Here is a 19,262-nt window from a genome sequence, read left to right on the forward strand (position 1 = left end):
GATATTGACAATGAATGATTTACCTGGCTGTCACTATCATTTTAACATTAATGTTTTTTCATACAAACATGCACTGAATGTCACCCCAATCAATTTTGCAATGTCTTATCTGTCAGCTCTAAAGCTAACATGTCTGTCCCAACCAATTTTGACATATATATATATTATGAAAAATTTCTTTTGGCCACTTTCTGTCTGGACAGAAATGACCCAGGGTATTGTAGCCATATCATTATCAGACACCAGATTTGGTAAATACAGGCAGAAAAGCTCCAGAGAAATATATACTATTTAGTATCATCACTTTACATTCTGAGTTCAAATTCTGACAAATTAACTTTGCTTATCACAAGTTGATAAAATAAAGTACCTGAGTTTGATAATGTGTGGCTTTGTACCAAAGAAATCAGCCAAAGAATGGCAGAATTGTTAAGGTGACAAACAAAATGCCATGTGATGTGTAGTTACAGACTTTTACATTTCTATGTTCAAATCCTGCCAAAATCATCTGTCTTTCAGTTTCCTTGCATTGATAGAATTGACTATGCCATTCCCCAAAATGTGGTCTTGTGTTTATATAAGAAATCATTATTATTACCATTATCGTCCCTTTAAAGAATGGATCTTTAAATTTGCTTATGCCACACTGCAGATTATAACAACTGAATTCCCTTCCAGTCATTCCTTTAACCTTTTTGATGCCAATCCACCTGAAACCCTTCTAAGTCAGTTCTTATTCAGAGTCAGTATCTTCCAAGATGGGTCAAAGGACTGTAGGTTGCTTGTACATTTCATTAAAATTAAAGCAATGTAATAAATGAAAATAAAATAAATGAAATTTCAAACCTTTCTGAATGTTCAACTGTGTCAGTAATCAGAGTTTGAACAATATATTGAGAGATAACCAAAATGTTTTGTGGAGTGAAAAGTGGAAACAAAATTGGAAGGTTAGTGGTGAGAAACCACCATGTAGCCTGCTTCATTGTCCTTACAGGAATATGAGGGTGCTGAAAAGAAGAAAATTACAAAGATAGTGGTTTAAATACTAAGGAATGAATGAATGATATTTATAATAAAATACAGGAGCCATTTAAAGTTAGAGGTTGAAAAACCAATAGGAATTATTATGAAAGGATAAGGAATTAGTATTCAACTTGTGTCAAATAGTGAATTGGTATGGTTCTTGCAAAATCACATGGAATTTCATAACAGAATAAAGTAATGAATTATTTCTTAATTTGTGAAAATTAAAAGTGATAAACATCAGATGTATGACTGTTGATAAACATTATAACAATGAGTAAATGAGCCCTGTGGACTTTAGGAAAGAGAGAAATAAATTTTGAGATATTCACTTCACCCTTCACTTTGCATCAGAAGGTTTAACTATGAAACTAAGCTAAACTTGTTGCAAGCAGAAATTGGCTTATTTGTTATCTTTGTGCCACAGAATTACTTCAAAAGAGGTCATTGAGGCTATTCAATGAAACTAACATCTGCGTCATCATCAGCACCAACACAAAACCTTTAAGCAGAGAGTGACTTTGGCTTATTCCTCTGGACCACTCCTCCTCTTCAAGTGCCCTTAATTCACAGGCAATTTCTTTGAAGCTCCACCAGTCTTTTGCCAGGTGTTCCTATAGTTATCTTTAGTTTATTCTGATTTCATTAGGTCATTTTTAGCCAAGTCTTTTTCAGTACTCTTTTGTGGCTAGAGATGTGGAAATAGTCTGTATGGCAACTTTGAATAAGCCATTCAATTCACATAGTCATACCAGTACAACTGATTACTGAAGCAAGTTTATCATTGCAGACAGTTAATCCACAATACTCCAAGGATTAGACATTTTGCTTGAAAGACTATCAACATATCCAAACCATTCTACAGTAATGTTTATGATTTGGTACCATACAACAAACAATGCAGGAAATAAAAAGTTGATTCATACATAAAGATTTTGGTGATATAAAGTTTTGTTGAACAACAATTAAGAAGACCAAAAGCAAACAAGTGAGCTGCTACATGATCATTCGATTTGCTAAAAAATAGCAGCAAAATTCCCTCAAAAGAAAGGATATGTTTGATAATGTAATCCTACATATATCTAAAAGAATGGGATGATGACGGCTGCTATGTCTCTAATTGTAAGGTATGATCAATCAGAACTGACCTTGGATTAAAGGACAGCAAAACAACCAAAGGTCAAGAATGCTAATGAACTTCCATTTTTGATATCCTAACATGCAGTAATTTTATTTTCTTCTATATATGATCTATAATATTTAAACACAGTAACTTATTCTAACTAATGAGACACTGCTCTAAGAATCGTCCATAACAAGTAGTTTGTACTTATCAACATCAGCATTAAGACTAAACTACAAAGATATATTTTAGCTATTTTGTAGGACCTCCTTGGCCTTGTATTTCGTGTCAGCAAACATTGCACACAATCATCAGCAAACAGAAGACTGGTGATATAGGACTCTGACAAAATTGTAAATCTCTTTTGGAGATGTACATCTTCATTACTGCATAAATGACAATATTGAATAACAGAGTGAAATGCAGATTGTATAATGTATGTGTATGAATAGCTGAGCTACATGGCAGTGAAACATGGGCTGTGACCACAGAAGACATGCAAAGGCTTAAAAGAAATGAAGTCAGCATGCCCTGCTGGATGGGTAATGTCAGTGTGCATATGGATGAGGAAGGCTGTATAAAGAAGTGCTGATTCTAATTCTGGGTGAACCTGTGAAAGGGATAAACCCAAGAAGATGTGGGGTGAGGCTTTAAGTGTGAAGCCTCACAGAGATGACAAGGAGCCGAGACTTTCCAACATCCCCCCACCCACTGCAGGCCTCTCCACTCTATCATGTGCCTACCTGCACACTCTACATGCTCTCACATATCTACCATACCCTCTGCCAACCACTCCAATTCTTCTCATCATCACTTGCTATCTCTAAACATCACCCACAATCTTATGGAACATCCCCCTCTATCCCTTCTACTACTTATACTCCCCCCCACACTGTTCCCTGTGAGTAGGCCCTCTCTTTCTCACTCAGACTGTCTCTCTATCTTTCTCTCCAACTCTCTCCCACTTTCCTCTCCTCCGTTGTCCTACTGGGGTAGCCAAATGTCTCCTCTTTAGTAAGATGGCTATTTCTGTCCCTCTAACCTTTTGCCTGGCACACAATTACTTTTCTCAGTTCCACTCCCTCTCTCAGCTGAGAGGTATTTGTCTTGCAACCTACTTTGCAACCCTACTGATACTGGTGCCATGTAAGAGGCACCTGAGCTGGTTCCACGTAAAAAGCACTGATGCTGGTGCCACATAAAAAACACCCAGCACACTCTGTAAAGTGGTTGGCATTAGGATGAGCATGTAGAAACCAGCTGAAGAAACCATGCCAAAAGAAACAATTGGAGCCTGGCACAGCTTTCTGGCCAGCTAGCTCCTGTCAAACTGTGCATCCCATGCCAGCATGGACGTATCATGATGATGGATGATGAGAGGTGAGAGGACACAATCTTGTATAATGCCTATTTTAACTGAAAAATAGCTCTTCAACCACAATAATTACAACATACCACAATTTTATTCTGATTTTCAACAGGGACTTCACTATTTTCCTTTGACATCAACATGTTTACGATTCCACTCAAATCACAAATCTTTGCTTTTTTCTTTTCTGTTTCAGACTCTGGGAATACTTGTACTGCTTTAATACACTGCAATTGCAGTAAATACTGTCGGAAAAAAAAAAAATGTCATTTTTAACAACTGCAACAAAAAGTGTAATTTTCACATAAATTCATTCCTTAATGAAATGTCATTTTCCAATAAATTGAAACATTTACAAAATGTGCACTTCTATTCTGAAAATTTGCATACAATTTATTCAATTTTAATTATAAATTCTGTTCCTTACTCCTTATTTTTGTTAAGTATGTGAATATTACAAACTTGTTCATTTTAAAAAGGTACTTATGTTTTATCTCCATTTCATAAAAATATCCTTGCAATGTGCATCTATAAAATATTCACTGTGCTTTGTAACTATTTATGATGTTATATAAATCATTATCCTCATCATCTGAACATCTGCTTTATTTTATGCTAGCATGGATCAGGTGGAATTCACTGACGTAGATTTTCTACAGCCAGATACCCTTTCTGTTGCTAACCTTCACCTGTTCCCATGTATGGTAATATTTTTTTTTTGGTTGGATATATGTGTGTGTGCAGGAGTAAATCAAGTTTATGTTTATTTTTAATTTCACTATTTCTAGTTTCATTTACAAAATGTAATTCATTTTTCCTTATACTTCACCATGTTATTTTTAATGCAGCCTTATACTTAATTTAATGTGACCATCAAATATTAAGAAAGTTCCTCATCCCTGGTCTTAAACATTACAGTATTTAGTATGAACATAACTGCAGTTATTCAAATGCTTAGGGTAGAGGCTAGACTACCTAAAAAACTGAAGTGATGATGCTCAGCTTCTCTCTGGATCAGCAGTTTGGCTTGCCAGGCTGAGAAAGGTGTTATGAGAACAGCAGTTCACTTTTCTTACCTTACAAAACTTGTCACAGGTAATTGGGAGGAGACAATTATTTGTTATTGTTAAGGTGGCAAGCTTGGCAGAATCACTGGCATGCTGGATGAAATGCTTAGTGGTACTTCGCCCATCGCTACGTTCTGAGTTCAAATTCTGCCAAGATCGACTTTGCCTTTCATCCATTCAGGGTCGATAAATTAAGTACCAGTGAAACACTGGGACGATGTAATCGATTAGTCCCCTCCCCCAAAATTTCAAGCCTTGTGCCTATAGTAGAAAGGATTATTGTTGTTGAGTGTGGTAAGCTGGTAGAGTTGGAAATACCTTGTGGTATTTTATTCAATATTTTATGTTCTGAGTTCAATTCCACCAGAGTCTACTTTACTTTTCATCTCCCCAGAGTCAATAAAATAAAGTACCAGACATGTACTGGACTTGATAGTATCAACTAAATCCCTTGCCACAAAATTACTGGCCTTAGATCAATTGTTGTTATTGCTGAAGGCAGTGAACTGGCATAATTGTTAAAATGTAGAAAAAAACGCCTTGTTTGTCCCAGCTCTTTAAAACCCACATTGGGTTCAATTTTGCTTTTTATTCCCCTGGGATCAAGAAAAAAAGAAAAGAAATAACCAGTCAAGTGCAGGGGTATCAACTGACTTATCCCTTTTCCTCAAATTGTTAATCTTGAGCCCAAATCAGAAACTATTATTATTATTATCAGAGTTGATTGCAGACACAGCATGAAGAACTTATTGTTTACACAACACTACTGACCTATAATTTAAAAACATGAATTAAATAATAAAACTAATGATCCATTAATTTTAATAGGCATCATCTGGTGGTAATGAGGAGGTAACTTACACAAACAACAGATCCATTTCCCCCAGACTTAAAAATCTTCTTCCGGATTGATGCAGATAGAAAGTTGAAGGTGGACAGGTCGAAAAGAAATTCCTCTTGGCCTGGTGGTGTGTAATAAGCTAATATGAATGCTATCTCCCACCATTTATAGATCAGTAGCAGGGTTGCTTCCAAAAGATGTGGATCACAATTAGGCTGAAAAATAGGTATTGCAGGCAAGATTGTAGAGTAAAATAACAGATCAATGAATCAACCAATTGAAATAGATAAATTTATAAAATGTCATGCAATGTATCAAGTTACATGATACTGGGATTCAGATGGAGATGAGTTAAGAAAAACCTATCAACAAACAGCAATCAACCACTTAGTACAATATAAGCCAAGGTTTATTTGATCTGCTAGAAATAGCAGCCAAATTTCCCTCAAACCACACCCTACTGTCTCTGGAAAAGAAGGACATATTAGATAACATAATTCTGGATTATACACTGTGTGAATAAAGATTGGATGGTGTTGGGTGATACTTTTGTTAATAAATCTGCTAAGGGATTAATCCTTTATCATTCAGGTTACTCTGTCAAATGTAATGCTTATTTATTCATATTGTTTTGAATTATTCATGCCTTATCTCATAGTTTTGAGATTTTGATGATGCAATTGCTTATTTTTAGCATGACATTATACAGAAGATGTGAGAGGCTGGATCTAGCCAGTTTGAACATAAAACAGGTAGAATCTGTAAGCCTGATAGAGCCAACTTAAATGCTGAAGTGTTAAACAGCAACAAAAACAAAAAGGTTAACAAAAGCAACTTTACCTTACTAAGGTATAAGTATATTGAAGGGACCACAATTGATACCTTCATTCTGGTCTGCAAATTCTGCATTGCCAATGTATTTTTGGCAGTCACTGACGGCCCAACTATAACAACATCACCCAGAAAGTTCAGCAGCAAACCAATTATACAAGAACACACATGTTTCTGGTTGGAAATGGAGTCATCACCTGGTTGAACAAGGAAGAAATATTAATCAGAAAATAATAAAAATACAGCAAGAGAGGTTAAGATGCTAGATTTTTGTTTCTTCACATAACTTAGGCAATCCTCTTGTTCGATAGTTATTGCTGTTTTCTCAGACATTAAGAGGAGGAGAAGCAAATCTCAGACTGGCCAGAATGCCAAGCTATCCCAAGCATGTTTTTCCTATAATAGAGATCAATTTAGTTGTGCAACGCAGATCAACAAACAACTTACCAATTCTACAATACAGCTGTTGCTCAGTTACAATTTATGTTATGTAAGTTATATCTCTCTGCAGTGCTGGCTGGGTGAACTTAAATGTTGAAAGTTAAAGGCCATGGAAGCAATGCAGGGCCAGAATATAAAATACAGAATTCCCTTAAATTTAGATGTTCTTGCTCTTGTCAAAATGCTTACATTACTAATATTATTAAGTAGAGTGGTAAATCAACCTGCTAGTCAAATCTCTCTCAAATCCCTCTCTGCCATCTTACATTAGATAACGTAGTCCAACAACATAACCCTAAAAAGATGGGAAGGCCATGGCTGGAATGCCTTTCATCAAAGCTGACCTGGGTTAATCAACAAAAATATCATCATCATCATTGTTTAACATCCATCTTCCATGCATACATGGATAGGACAGTTGACAGGAACCAGCCAGGTAGAACTATCCTACCCATGCATAAAATCTTGTTGCAGCCCTTGTGCTGAAGCACTGAGGAAAGCATGTAATATTATTTGCCTCAGCCTGTGTAGCTGCAAAGTCAAGTGATTAGCAGACACAAGAACCAAACACTTTTAGCTGTAATAATACTTATTCCAAAAATTTTAACAAACACACCTAAATTTCTAGAAATATCTACTCACAGTTTAAATGTAAAAGATTGCAATAAAAATGAATGAGGCATACAAAGCAGCCATTGTAAAGTTTGAACTCATGACTTCATTGTCAATGATCCAGCATCTTAACCATACAGCCATTATACAACTCTTACAAATGGTTACATTTTTCAATAAACTTAAATTAGTATTTTCCTAGTAACTTATGTTAGCTTTAAATGTCACCTTCATCATCTTTAAGCATTGGAGATAATTCCTTTTCAATTGCAGTCAGCAGCATCTCCCATATTTGTAAAGCAACAGTTTGGGGTAACACTTGCACAATATTCTGGAATCTATGAAAAGAAAACAAGAACAACAGACTATTGATAGATAACATGATTAAGAATAGTAAGTAAAAAAAAGCAGTAAGCTGACAAAATCATCAACATGTTAGGCAAAATGTTTAGAGGCACTTCATCTATCTTTACATTCTAAGTTCAAATTCTGCTGAGAGCTACTCTGCCTTTCACCCTGTCAGGGTCAGGAAAACAAGTACCAGTTAAACACTGGGATTAATGTTATTGACTTACTCCTACTCCCAAAATTGCTGGCCTTGTGCCAAAATTTGAAATCGGGATTAACTGACACTCCATCAGTTACAAGGGCTCCAGTTGATTCAATCAACAGAAAAGCCAGCTCGTGAAATTTACATGCAAGTGGCTGATCACTCCACAGACACACATACTCTTAATATAGTTCTCAGGGAGATTTAGTGTGACACAGAGTGTGACAAGGCTGGCCCTTTGAAATACAGGTGCAGCTCATTTTTGCCAATTGAGTGGACTGGAGAAATGTGAAATAAAACGTCTTGCTCAAAGACACAATGTGCTGCCAGGAATCAAACTCACCTAACCTAACAATTGTGAGCTGAATACACAAACCACTAAGTCAAGCACCTTCACTTAAATCATGATTAAGAATAATAAGAATAGTTAAATGTAAAATATGGTAGTAACTCTTATAGTTTTTCCAGCAACCACTGACTCAGAAATTGATAACAAATTGAAAATAAGGAATTACTCAAATAGTATTCACTTAGCTTGAAAAATTGCTGTCTTCCAAACGTACAAGCTTGTCGTTTCAGGTGCCAGTGCCACTTAAAAAGCACCCGTACTGGTGCTGCATAAATGCACCTGTGACACATTAAAAGCACCCAGCACACTTTGCTAAGTGGTTGGTAACAGGAAGGGCATCCAGCTGTAGAAACCGTATCACAACAGACAGTTGGAGTTCAGACAACTCCCTATATGATACTAAAATATAACGTTTTGAGGCAACTTTGTTGCATTGATTTGTTTCTATAGTGCAAACTCGTTGCCAACAACACTAAAGAATTGCATTAATTCTACATAGCAACCATTATAAAAGGGTGCAACTGAAACAGTCAAATGAATATGGTATTGGAATATCAAATCAGAGTTTGAAAACTTAAAGCAATTTAAATACATTTTGGTAATGTATTTTCAGTACACAAAATGTTACATTACTTAGCCCCAATAACTATTGGAAATTGGTATTTGAATTATCTGGGAATGTTACTTGAGTTAGCTCATTTGGGTTTGGGAAACTTTTACATCTTATTTGTATTATGCAATGCTGCAAACTGGTGTTAACTGAAAAATGTTTTGGTACTATTTTAGCCCTGTATCCATCACATACAACTACTGAAAGTTGTGGATATGTCAAAGAGAATTATGGAATGATAAATAACACACAGTGCACTTACTTGACAGAAAATCGCTGAGACCACTTGCAGTTATATTCTACCGAGGATGCAATGACAGATGCAATTAACTTCTCAAACAGGAATGGCATCTGTCGTAATTTGCTGTATACTTCTAAAATACTTTCTAGCAGACCATCAACTTGCTCAATTGTGGACTCATCACTTTCTGATAATACAGACCAGCATAAAGATAAGATATGATCCAAATATTCTTTACTGATATCTGGATTAAGTAAAATCAAAGACTTCAAGCACAAAAACCATGAATCTGTTTTCCTGTAACAAAAAAGACAAAGATACAAAAGATATAATGACATATAATCATAAAATATATTTCACATTATTTCAAAGAAACAATGACTATGAAGATGAGATGCTGAACTAATAATCTGAAGATTATGTGTTCAAGCTTTATGACTACAGTCATAATGATGTGCATCCAAACAAAACAGAATTTGCTGGTCAATGTACAAGGCAGTGAACAACCATTAGAGCAGTCCAAGGTTCATATCCTGTTCTTGGCATTGTACTGTTCAAGTCCGGAGACTCAACTTTTAAATGGAGCAATCCACCAAGCAGTAAACATGCACCGCACAATAGGAATAACAGGTTTGAAACAACATTAACAGCACTGTTGATTTAGCAAGTGATTTGTTAGCTTTCAAGACCAAGTTCAATTCATTATATGAGAAAGTTTATCCAGAATAGACTGAAGGGAATTTTGCTCCTTATTTACTTAATGTTAAAAATCTGGAGAACAAACACCGGACAATATAGAACATTGAGACTTTAAATTTTCGCTGATCAAAATAAATTAACTCACGTTACACCACTTTGTCAGTGACAAACAGGTGTCAATTCCCAGTTTTTAGCTGTAGAAAAATCCTCAAGCTGTAAAAACAAATGCTCCAATAAAAACTATTCCCAGTTACCTACATAGTATTAATCCTTTCTACTATAGGCACAAGGCCTGAAATTTGGGGGAGTAGGATGGTCAATTACATTGGCCCCAGTGCTCAACTGAAAATTATTATAGTGACTCTGAAAGAATGAATGGCAAAATCAACCATAGCAGAATTTGAACTCAGAACATAAAGACATGAAATACTGCTAAGCATCTTGTCCGACATGGTAACAATTCTACTAGTTTGCCACCTCATCCAAGTAATATTAATAATAAACGTTGTGATACCTCCTGGAATCATTGAACCAAATTCTGACAATGATTTCATCTGGTCACAGATTCAAGGATACCATGCTCAAAAATAAGGTTTAATTAAAATAATAAAATGTTTTCTGTGAGTGTGTAAATGTGTATGTTTGTGCAAAGAGAAAGAAATAAAGAGAGATCAGTTTTTACTAATTTCTTATCCATTTATATAATAATGGCAAAATGGTAGACAACTGAATACACAACCATGAATTCAAACCTAACTACATTCTGCCAGGCTAATAACTAGTTCCATACTCACTTCATCCATAATTAACAGAAGTGAAACATGAGCCGTGACTGCGGAGGACATGCGTAGGCTCAAAAGAAATAAAGCTAGCATGATACGCTGGATGTGTAATGTCAGTGTGCACACACAACAGAGTGTAAGCACCCTGAGAGAAATGTTGAACATTAGAAGCATCGGAAGTGGCATGCAAGAGAGACGTTTGCGCTGGTATGGTCATATACTATGGATGGATGAGGAGAGCTGTGTGAAGAAGTGCCACTCCCAAACAGTTGAAGGAATCCTGGGTAGAGGTAGACCCAGGAAGACATGGGATGAGGTGGTGAAGCATGACCTTTGAATGATGGGCCTCACAGAGGCAATGACGAAAGACCAAGACCTCTGGAGATATGCTGTGACTGCAAAGACCTGGCAAATAAAGTAAGTTCATGGCTGTATCCTACACCAGTTTCGCATAACCAGCCCCAGCCCATTCAAAAGTACCTTGGATTGTAGGGTGACCTGCTGTGCTTGAGGAGACCTATTGAGTCAAGTACATCAACATCAAAATGAAAATCAAATGGAAATTGTAGTTGTGATACCCATGCCGGTGGTATGTAAAAAGCACCAACCAACAGTGGCCGTTGCCAGCCTCCTCTGGCCCATGTGCCAGTGGCACGTAAAAAGCACCTACTACACTCACGGAGTGGTTGGCGTTAGGAATGGCATCCAGCTGTAGGAAAACTGCCAGATCAGACTGGAGCCTGGTGCAGCCTCCTAGCTTCCCAAACCCTGGTCGAACTGTCCAACCCATGCTAGCATGGAAAACAGACGTTAAACGATGATGGTGATGAAGATGATCATCATAACCACCCACACAAATTAGAAGAATTAAATATAAAAGATGAAAGACAATAAGCGAAAAAAAAACAACAAAAAAGTGTTTGAACAAAAAAAAAAAAACTGACCTTTCAGCTGTGAAAAGAATTTGAGGGAGTTGTTTGGAGTACATGAACCAAAATTTCTTTTCATTATCATCATCTGCATTCAAATTGTAAATATTCATGTTGCTGATGCTATCCAATAACTGCCCCATAATTTCTATAGCCTTGTTTTCTTCAACAGCACCATGGAACTTGCCTTGTTCCAAATCAAACCCAAGTAACTTACTGATGTTGTCCAACATTATCTCAATCAACACAGAGCTTTCCCTATATATAGAGACAAAATAAAACAATTTGCTTTACAAACCAACAATTTCATGTATTACACCATGACTGCAATAGTTTTTCCAAAAACAGGCTTATAAAGAGAGATTATTGCAGAGAGTTGCATAGTAGTGAATTATAGAGAATTTGACAAATGCATTATTTAGAAATAGTGTACAAGTGGTAGTCAATATCATCCATAACTGTTTGTCCTTGAACCCCTTCTCTGTAATTTACAGATGCCCTTACTGTTACCAAATCCCACCTATTTCCAAGCATGGTAATATTTCTCCATGCCCAATCATGTTCTTGTAAAACATTAACAATAAAGGGCACTACTTGTATGATAGTGACAATCATTTTACAACCCTCACACAATGTTAAAACAAAAAGACACAAACATACATACACATATATGGGGGTTGGACAAAATAATGGAAACACCTTAAAATTTCAAACAAATTTATTTTAATATGGGGTAGGACCGCCTTTGGCAATAATTACAGCTTGAATTCTACAAGGTATGGACTCATACAAAGTTTGAATTGTTTCCAAGGGAATTTTTGTCTATTCTTCACCTAAAACAGTCTCCAGTTCAGTTCTTGTGGTGATGATGATGGAGGATATCAACTCCTTACTTGTTTTTCTAAAATGCACCATAAATGTTCAATAATATTGAGATCTAGGGATTATGGTGGCCAGATAAGATAAGAATATTCCTCATGCCATTCAGTAACAACTTTAGTTGTGTGAATTGGTGCATTATCATCCTGAAAGATTACGTTTTCCTTCGGAAATAGTTCCACAACCATAGGATGAATTTGATCAGATAAAATGCTTAGTCTTGACTATTAATTCTGCTATGATGGGAAACCATTGGGCTAGCAGATTTCCATGATATACCCCCCCCCCCCCACCGATCATGACAGATCCTCCTCTGTGTTTAACAGTTGGAAGAAGGTAGTCTGGGTCAAATGCTTCTTTTGGCTGTCTCCACACGTATACTTGGCTGGTGGTCGGAAATATGGTAAAGGATGATTCGTCCAAGAAAATAACATTCTTTCATTACTCTAGGGAAGAAGTCTGTAGGTTTTTACTCTACTCTAAATGCTTTGCAACGTTTGATTTTGAAAGGAGTGGTTTTCCGATTGCAGCCCTCCCATGAAATCTGGCTTCGTGCAGCTCCTGGCAAACAGTTTTTATGGAAACTGGATTCTCGAGGTGGTCATTAAGCTCTGCAGAAATTTTGGGAGCTGAACTCTTGTGATCCTTTCTAACAATTCATGTAAGAGTTCAACGGTCCCTATCTGAAAGTTTTGGTTTTCTTCCAGAGTTTTGTTTCAATGAGGAGGTTTTTCCCTCTTTTTCAAAGGCTGTCATTATTTTTGAGACAGTACTTCTTGATACACCAAACATTTCAGCTGTTTTCGTTACGCTAGCGCCTGCCATACGAGCACCAGCAATTTGACCTCTTTGAAAGTCTAATAGATCTGTCATTTTAATGAATTTTAATTACCTTTCTCTAATGATATCTGAAAAGAAGCAGCAATTTTAGCAAAACATATTAAGCAACATTTATAATAAATCAAAAACATAAAAACAAGCTTTTGATGGTTTTATAGATATTTCAAAATTATGATGCTATGATGCTAGGTGCTTCCATTATTTTGTCCAACCCCTGTATATGCCAGGAATGCATTTAATATATTCTACCTAAGTTAAGAAATGGTGATATGAGTGAAAATTTTGTAAATGTAAGTTTTCACTGTATAAATTGACAATAGGAAATAGTCATATATTTCCCATGATGGAAAAAAATAGGTATTAGTACACCTGGGAATCAAACCCACACCTCTTATAATAATCCTAGGGCTATGATAGAAGACACCTGTTCAAGGTTTTATGCAGTGGGACTGAACACAGAACCATGTAGTGAGGAAGCAAACTTCTTAACATGCTGCCATGTCTGTGTCTCCGAGAAATATTAAGACAAATATTAATAACATTAAACTTAATCTTGGAGGGAGTGAGGAGTAGCCCTGCTTCTTGAGACTTATTTGAAAAAAAAAACAAAATCCACAAGACATAATATTTTTATTAAATGTCCTTTCTTTGTGTTATTTATTATTTTTATCATCAAAATGTTTTCTTATCTAATCTGAATCAGTAATTTTGTTATTTCCAGTTAGAAGATACTTCCCATCACATCACTAATAACTAGGGAAAAGCATGACCAATACAACATCTCATCTCATTTCCACAAATGACATGTTTTATTTAATTCATATTCTTTAATGATATTTCTAATGAAATACACAATGTAGTATTTTAATTAATTTTGAAAATAACCACAGCAGCTCACAACACTTGAGAAAGCAGTAGTTTTAATGCTTAAACTAGATTACCAACATAATTTGAAGAAAACAAAAAACCAAGCTAAGTAACATTATTCTTTATCAATCTATATAGATTGTGAGCATTATAAAATAATAACCAATTCATTTAATTCTTTTGATACTAAAGTATCAGAGACTACTTCTGTAGGATATGTATAAATGAAAAAGTATATATATTCTCTTTGATATCTACTAAAACACATTGCTGCAAGATTCAGATATAAAAGTGTCTTGCATTAAGTTTGGTATCATTTTCAATGCTTTTGGTTCAGGCTCTATCTCCCACACAAATACATAAAAGATTTGTAGATAATGTCAAATAAAGAACTCACGTCTCTCCTTCAATAAATAAAGCAAAAAGTTTTGGTAAATAATCCAAGACAGCAGCCCTGAAATCAACTGCTAATGCTTCATTGTCCTGAATATCAAGGAAATATAACAAACAGAAGATAAGCACAATATTTTCCATCAAATGAATGAATTTAAAAATAAACTTGCTTAAAAACTTGTTAAGAACTATTCATATTTTCAGTTTAGCTTTGTCAAGATAGAGGCTCTGTAAATTTAAAGAAACCTTTTCTAGACTGTTGGAACAAATTATGGCCTTTGTAAAGCCAGTGTAGTAGCTGTAATAACTATTGTCTACTAAAATCAACTGAAACAAGGTCATTTACGTTGCTCAAAAGTCACAGCAATAATGGCGTGGCCAAACTGGGGCACTAGATGAACAAGCAAACAAAATGATGGGTTAATTAGGTTAAGTTTTATTTGTGAAATACTGTTGTTTTGAATTTGCTGCAGAAAATGGCCTATGTTTGTGATGGTGAGTGGGGAGGAGACACTAGGAATATGGCCTAGGTGTCAAGGGGCCGGCAGCCTGAAAAGGTTTGGGAACCACTGATCTAAATATTGGTCACACATTTATAAACACTACTCAAATGTTGACATTTTCATAACTTGTAAAACAAAAAAATATATATATATTATTATTAAAACAGTTTGATTCAACCCCATATGACTGTTCATTGCTGAATGTTACATATGTTATAAATAACATTGTGTTAATATCACTCAGCAATAGTGGCATATGTGTCTGTTCCAATGAGTAGAGTCAAAAGCTCTTTTAGATTATATTTTGAATTTCCACATTTTATATCTGGACTGAGATACAACTGAAGGAAAACAAAGAATGAAGAAACAGCATACTAATTCAACCATAAGCCACAAACCCATCTTCACTAATTGGAATTTTAGGAAAAATAACAATGAACATTTAAGGATAAGAACATCATAAAAAGATAAAGTTTATTAATTAATCAGCTCTTGCACTTATCATGGTTCCACTTCAAAGAAAACCAATGACATATCCTCGCTTCCTCAATTCAACATATAAAAATCATCATCATCCTTTAACACACATAAAAATCATCCTCATCCTTTAACAGCCACTTTCTATGCTGGCATGGGTTGGACAGTTTCACCAGAGCTGGCAAGCTGGAGTACTGCACAAGGTTCCAGTCTGATTTGGCTTGGTTTCTATGGCTGGATGCCCTTCCTAACACCAACCACTTTACAGTGTGTGCTGGATGCTTTTAACATGGCACAAGTGCTTTTATGTGATGCCAGCACAAGTACTTTTTGCATGGTGCCAGCAGAAGACATATACACAAAGGGTATCCATTAAGTTTCTATCCACCAATTTCAGACACAAGGCATTGGACAACCTGAGGCCAGAGGACACTTGCTCAAAGTGAAACAGTCAGAGAGAAACTGAAACCACATAATTATGAAGCAAACTGTGTCTACATGGCACCATCACACACACACACACCCCAAGCAAGCTTCTGTACAGTTTCTATCTTCAACATTTCATTCACCAAGTATTAAACAACATGGACAGAAAACTCTGTTACATGATTCTGCACAGGGAACCGAGAACCATGTTGGTTGCAAGCTGAACTTCCTAGCCACACAATATGTCTATTAACCTTTTTAGCATTCAGGTTACTCTGTCAAATGTAAAGCTTATTTATTCACATTATTTTGAATTACTTGTGTATTATGTTGTAGCTTTCAGATTTCAATGATGTGGTTGTTTACAGTTAGAATAACAAATGTTGGGTAGGTGTGAGAGGCCAGATCGGGCAAGTTTGAACATAGAACAGGAAGAATATTTGGGCTGGATACAGCTGGTTTAAATGCTAAAGGGTTAAAATGAATATATAAATATCTTACAGTTCTAGTAATAGCTTCTTCCATTATTGTAAACAGCTGACTTAGCCGAGACTTGATTTCTAAAATATTAGTTGCAGCACTCAGTTTTTGAAATTTCCTGAAAAACAATCTTTGATCTCTGAAAAAAAAAAAAAATATATATGAAACTACAAGGCATTTTTTCAAGGCAGCATGAAAACAACAAACTTTCTTGCAAAAAGAAACCTCAACTTACTTGTTAAAAACAGTATTTTTTATCATCTCATCAAGTAAACATGAAATGTGGTTGTAATCAGAACGGTGTTGACATTTATATCGGAGAATTAGTACAGATTGAAATAATTTATTGCAGAACAACTTAAGAACCTGTAAAGAGAGAAGAAAAAAAATCTGATTTGAGAATGAAAATTCAAGAAACTGGGCAGGGATATAACTTGTTTTACAAAAATCATTTATATTTTAAATACTATTTACAACTATTATACATTGATTTATTTAGACTAATTTTGTAGATATGGCTGTTTGGTGAGAAGTTTGCTTCCCAACCACATGGTTCAAAGTTCAGTCTCACTGCCTGATACCTTGAGCAAAGGTATTCTATAGCCTCAGGGCAACCAAAGCCTTGTGAATTGATCTGTAAGACAGAAACTGAAATAAGTATTTCATGTATATAGAAATGTGTATGTGTGTGTGTATTGCCATCTCTTTGCTTTGACATTGCATGACAGTTGTAAAAACAAGTGTCACTGTCATGCAAGTGGTGTTCTTCATTTCCAATTTTCCATGAAGACATTCATGTGGAAATATCACCTTACTTGGAAACAGGTGAGGATTGACAACAGGAAGGGCATCTGTCAGCAGAAAAATTTGCCTCAACAAATTCCATCTGATCCATGAGAGCATGGAAAAGTGGACATTAAAATGATGATAATGAATTTCCTCATTTTGATTGTTAAAGTTACGTTGTGCCCTCCAGCTTTCTTCGGATGTTGTTGAATTTGATAATATTCTTGAAATTCCAAACTAAACCCTTTATTCAGAACATGGCGGAATAGATTGTTCTCATTTCATTGTCCCTGTTTGGGATATTAGTTGTTAGTTAGTTCTGATGTTGCTTGCTCATTCTGCTTAAACTAGAGTATATAGATAGATACACTAAACCAGAGACTGAATTCATACCTGCTAAATAAACTATTGCCCTTAACTAATACTTATATTGCATAGTTACAGCTGCCCTTTGGCAAGGCAAAGCACCCATTCAGCAAAGTCATTGGACTGCAGCCTGGTAGAGTGTGAAGAGGTTGTGGAAGAGCTCAACTGAGCCAACAGTGCTTCTTACATTGATTATGAGCAGAAGAATCCCAGAAGATCAACGGCCAGGATCACCAAGCTCCATCAAGAGAGTAACTGCAATGCATCCATAAGGGAAGTATCTATGATTGTGTAATCAGCTAATGAATGATTCACTATGACTCAAGCTCCCAATTGAAACTCATAATAAAAAATGGATGGCAACAGGGAATCATAGGAATCTGCAAAAGCAATGAAAAGAAAATAGTGACTATATTATTGTCCCATAACTAATGGAAAATAGAAGCCTTAAATTTAATTCTTGATGAGGACAATAGTCTGAATGAATCAATGTATAAAAATGATAATTCCTCACTTTCAGACAAAATCTATTTTAGTTTATAACACAAGTTCTATGTTAGCATAAGTCCAGTAGTTAGGGAGTAAATTGACATGTTTGCATTGTCCCATTTGCTAACCACTCAATCATGAAATATATACTGTAAAATAGTGACATCTATCCCAAAAGAAGAAAGAATTTATACTCTGAATTTGGCTCAGATAAAAATACCTACACATAGCAATATCAACAGGTTTGTATCAAGAGAGAAAAGTCACTGGAAGACACACTATTCATTCCACAACTCAGATTTAAACATGAGATTGTTGCTAGACATTAGCCTAGCAACAATCTCATCTAATTTGATATCACATGACATGACAACTTCTGACATTTTAAATGATAAGCAATAAAAAAAGCCATGTGGATTTGGTTCTAAGATAATGGATCTCAGATTATAATATTTATTCATCTGAAGGCAATCAATTTTATTTTTTAGAGCACCTGAAAAGATAATATCAATTGACTTCTTTGAGTCTTTTTTCATCAGTTAATCAGTGAAGGAGGGACAGCATCCAAAGACCTTTGTAGACTCTCCCAGATTGGGGAGGTTAATATAGCTGAACATGTACAGAAAAATAGTAGGCAAATAGGGAACTGGAGTCTGGTCCAAATGCTTCAGAGAGTTGACCTCAACAAAAACATTCATGGACCAAACAGAGGTGTCAAACTAGGCAACAGGTTTGACCTATTGTTCAATACATAAGTTTCCATTCCCATTCACTGAGAATGATTAGTATTCATTTGGATTCTCAAATGAAAATCATGTTATAGATTTAATTATATAGTTAACCACATACACATACAACAGCATGGATTTCATTATGCAGTTAATATACATTGCCACACATTTTCCCTGCCATTTTACATCTATGCTTCCCCTAAGTATGTATGAATGGAATGATTTATTAATATAATTCTAAATGTGCCAGTCAGACAAGCTGACAAGACGTTTCTACCTCCTATATTGTGATTGATTTAGGGTAGGAAGAACAGCCAACAGTTAAAAGTATTTGTTCCAGCAATACGTCAATATCAAAATGATCAAAAGCAACCCAATATAAACATGGTGCAAGAAATATAAAACATGTTAATTATCTCTAACAAAGAACACAGACATTTTGAAAAGAGATGGTTCAGTAAACTGCTGATTGTCATAATCATTTCAGCAAAGGAAAGCACAAAATGTGAAAAAAATTTGTTTCACATCTTTTATCATACTGACATGAGTGTGGTAATT

The 19,262-nt window shown here is 35.5% G+C and overlaps 1 protein-coding gene across 2 annotated transcripts in view; it reads right to left on the minus strand.

Annotated features, from left to right (window-relative positions):
• The window catches only part of LOC106879453 (unhealthy ribosome biogenesis protein 2 homolog), a 60,219-nt gene that overhangs the window by 31,374 nt on the left and 9,583 nt on the right, over positions 1-19,262 (minus strand). For both annotated transcript variants that reach the window (XR_016237616.1, XM_014929012.2), the window contains exons 6-15: positions 16,568-16,698; positions 16,354-16,471; positions 14,451-14,536; positions 11,483-11,725; positions 9,079-9,354; positions 7,536-7,645; positions 6,264-6,451; positions 5,444-5,638; positions 3,602-3,760; positions 847-1,007 (exon numbers count right to left, since the gene is read on the minus strand). Coding sequence is in view for 1 of the 2 variants with exons in the window: in XM_014929012.2 (XP_014784498.1) it covers positions 847-1,007; positions 3,602-3,760; positions 5,444-5,638; positions 6,264-6,451; positions 7,536-7,645; positions 9,079-9,354; positions 11,483-11,725; positions 14,451-14,536; positions 16,354-16,471; positions 16,568-16,698 (1,667 nt within the window). In the remaining variant the exon portion in view is untranslated. The remainder of the gene's footprint in view (positions 1-846; positions 1,008-3,601; positions 3,761-5,443; positions 5,639-6,263; positions 6,452-7,535; positions 7,646-9,078; positions 9,355-11,482; positions 11,726-14,450; positions 14,537-16,353; positions 16,472-16,567; positions 16,699-19,262) is intronic.

The sequence above is a fragment of the Octopus bimaculoides genome, chromosome 20 (genome assembly GCF_046866305.1).
Source record: "Octopus bimaculoides isolate indiv1 chromosome 20, ASM4686630v1, whole genome shotgun sequence".
Taxonomy (NCBI): domain Eukaryota; kingdom Metazoa; phylum Mollusca; class Cephalopoda; order Octopoda; family Octopodidae; genus Octopus; species Octopus bimaculoides.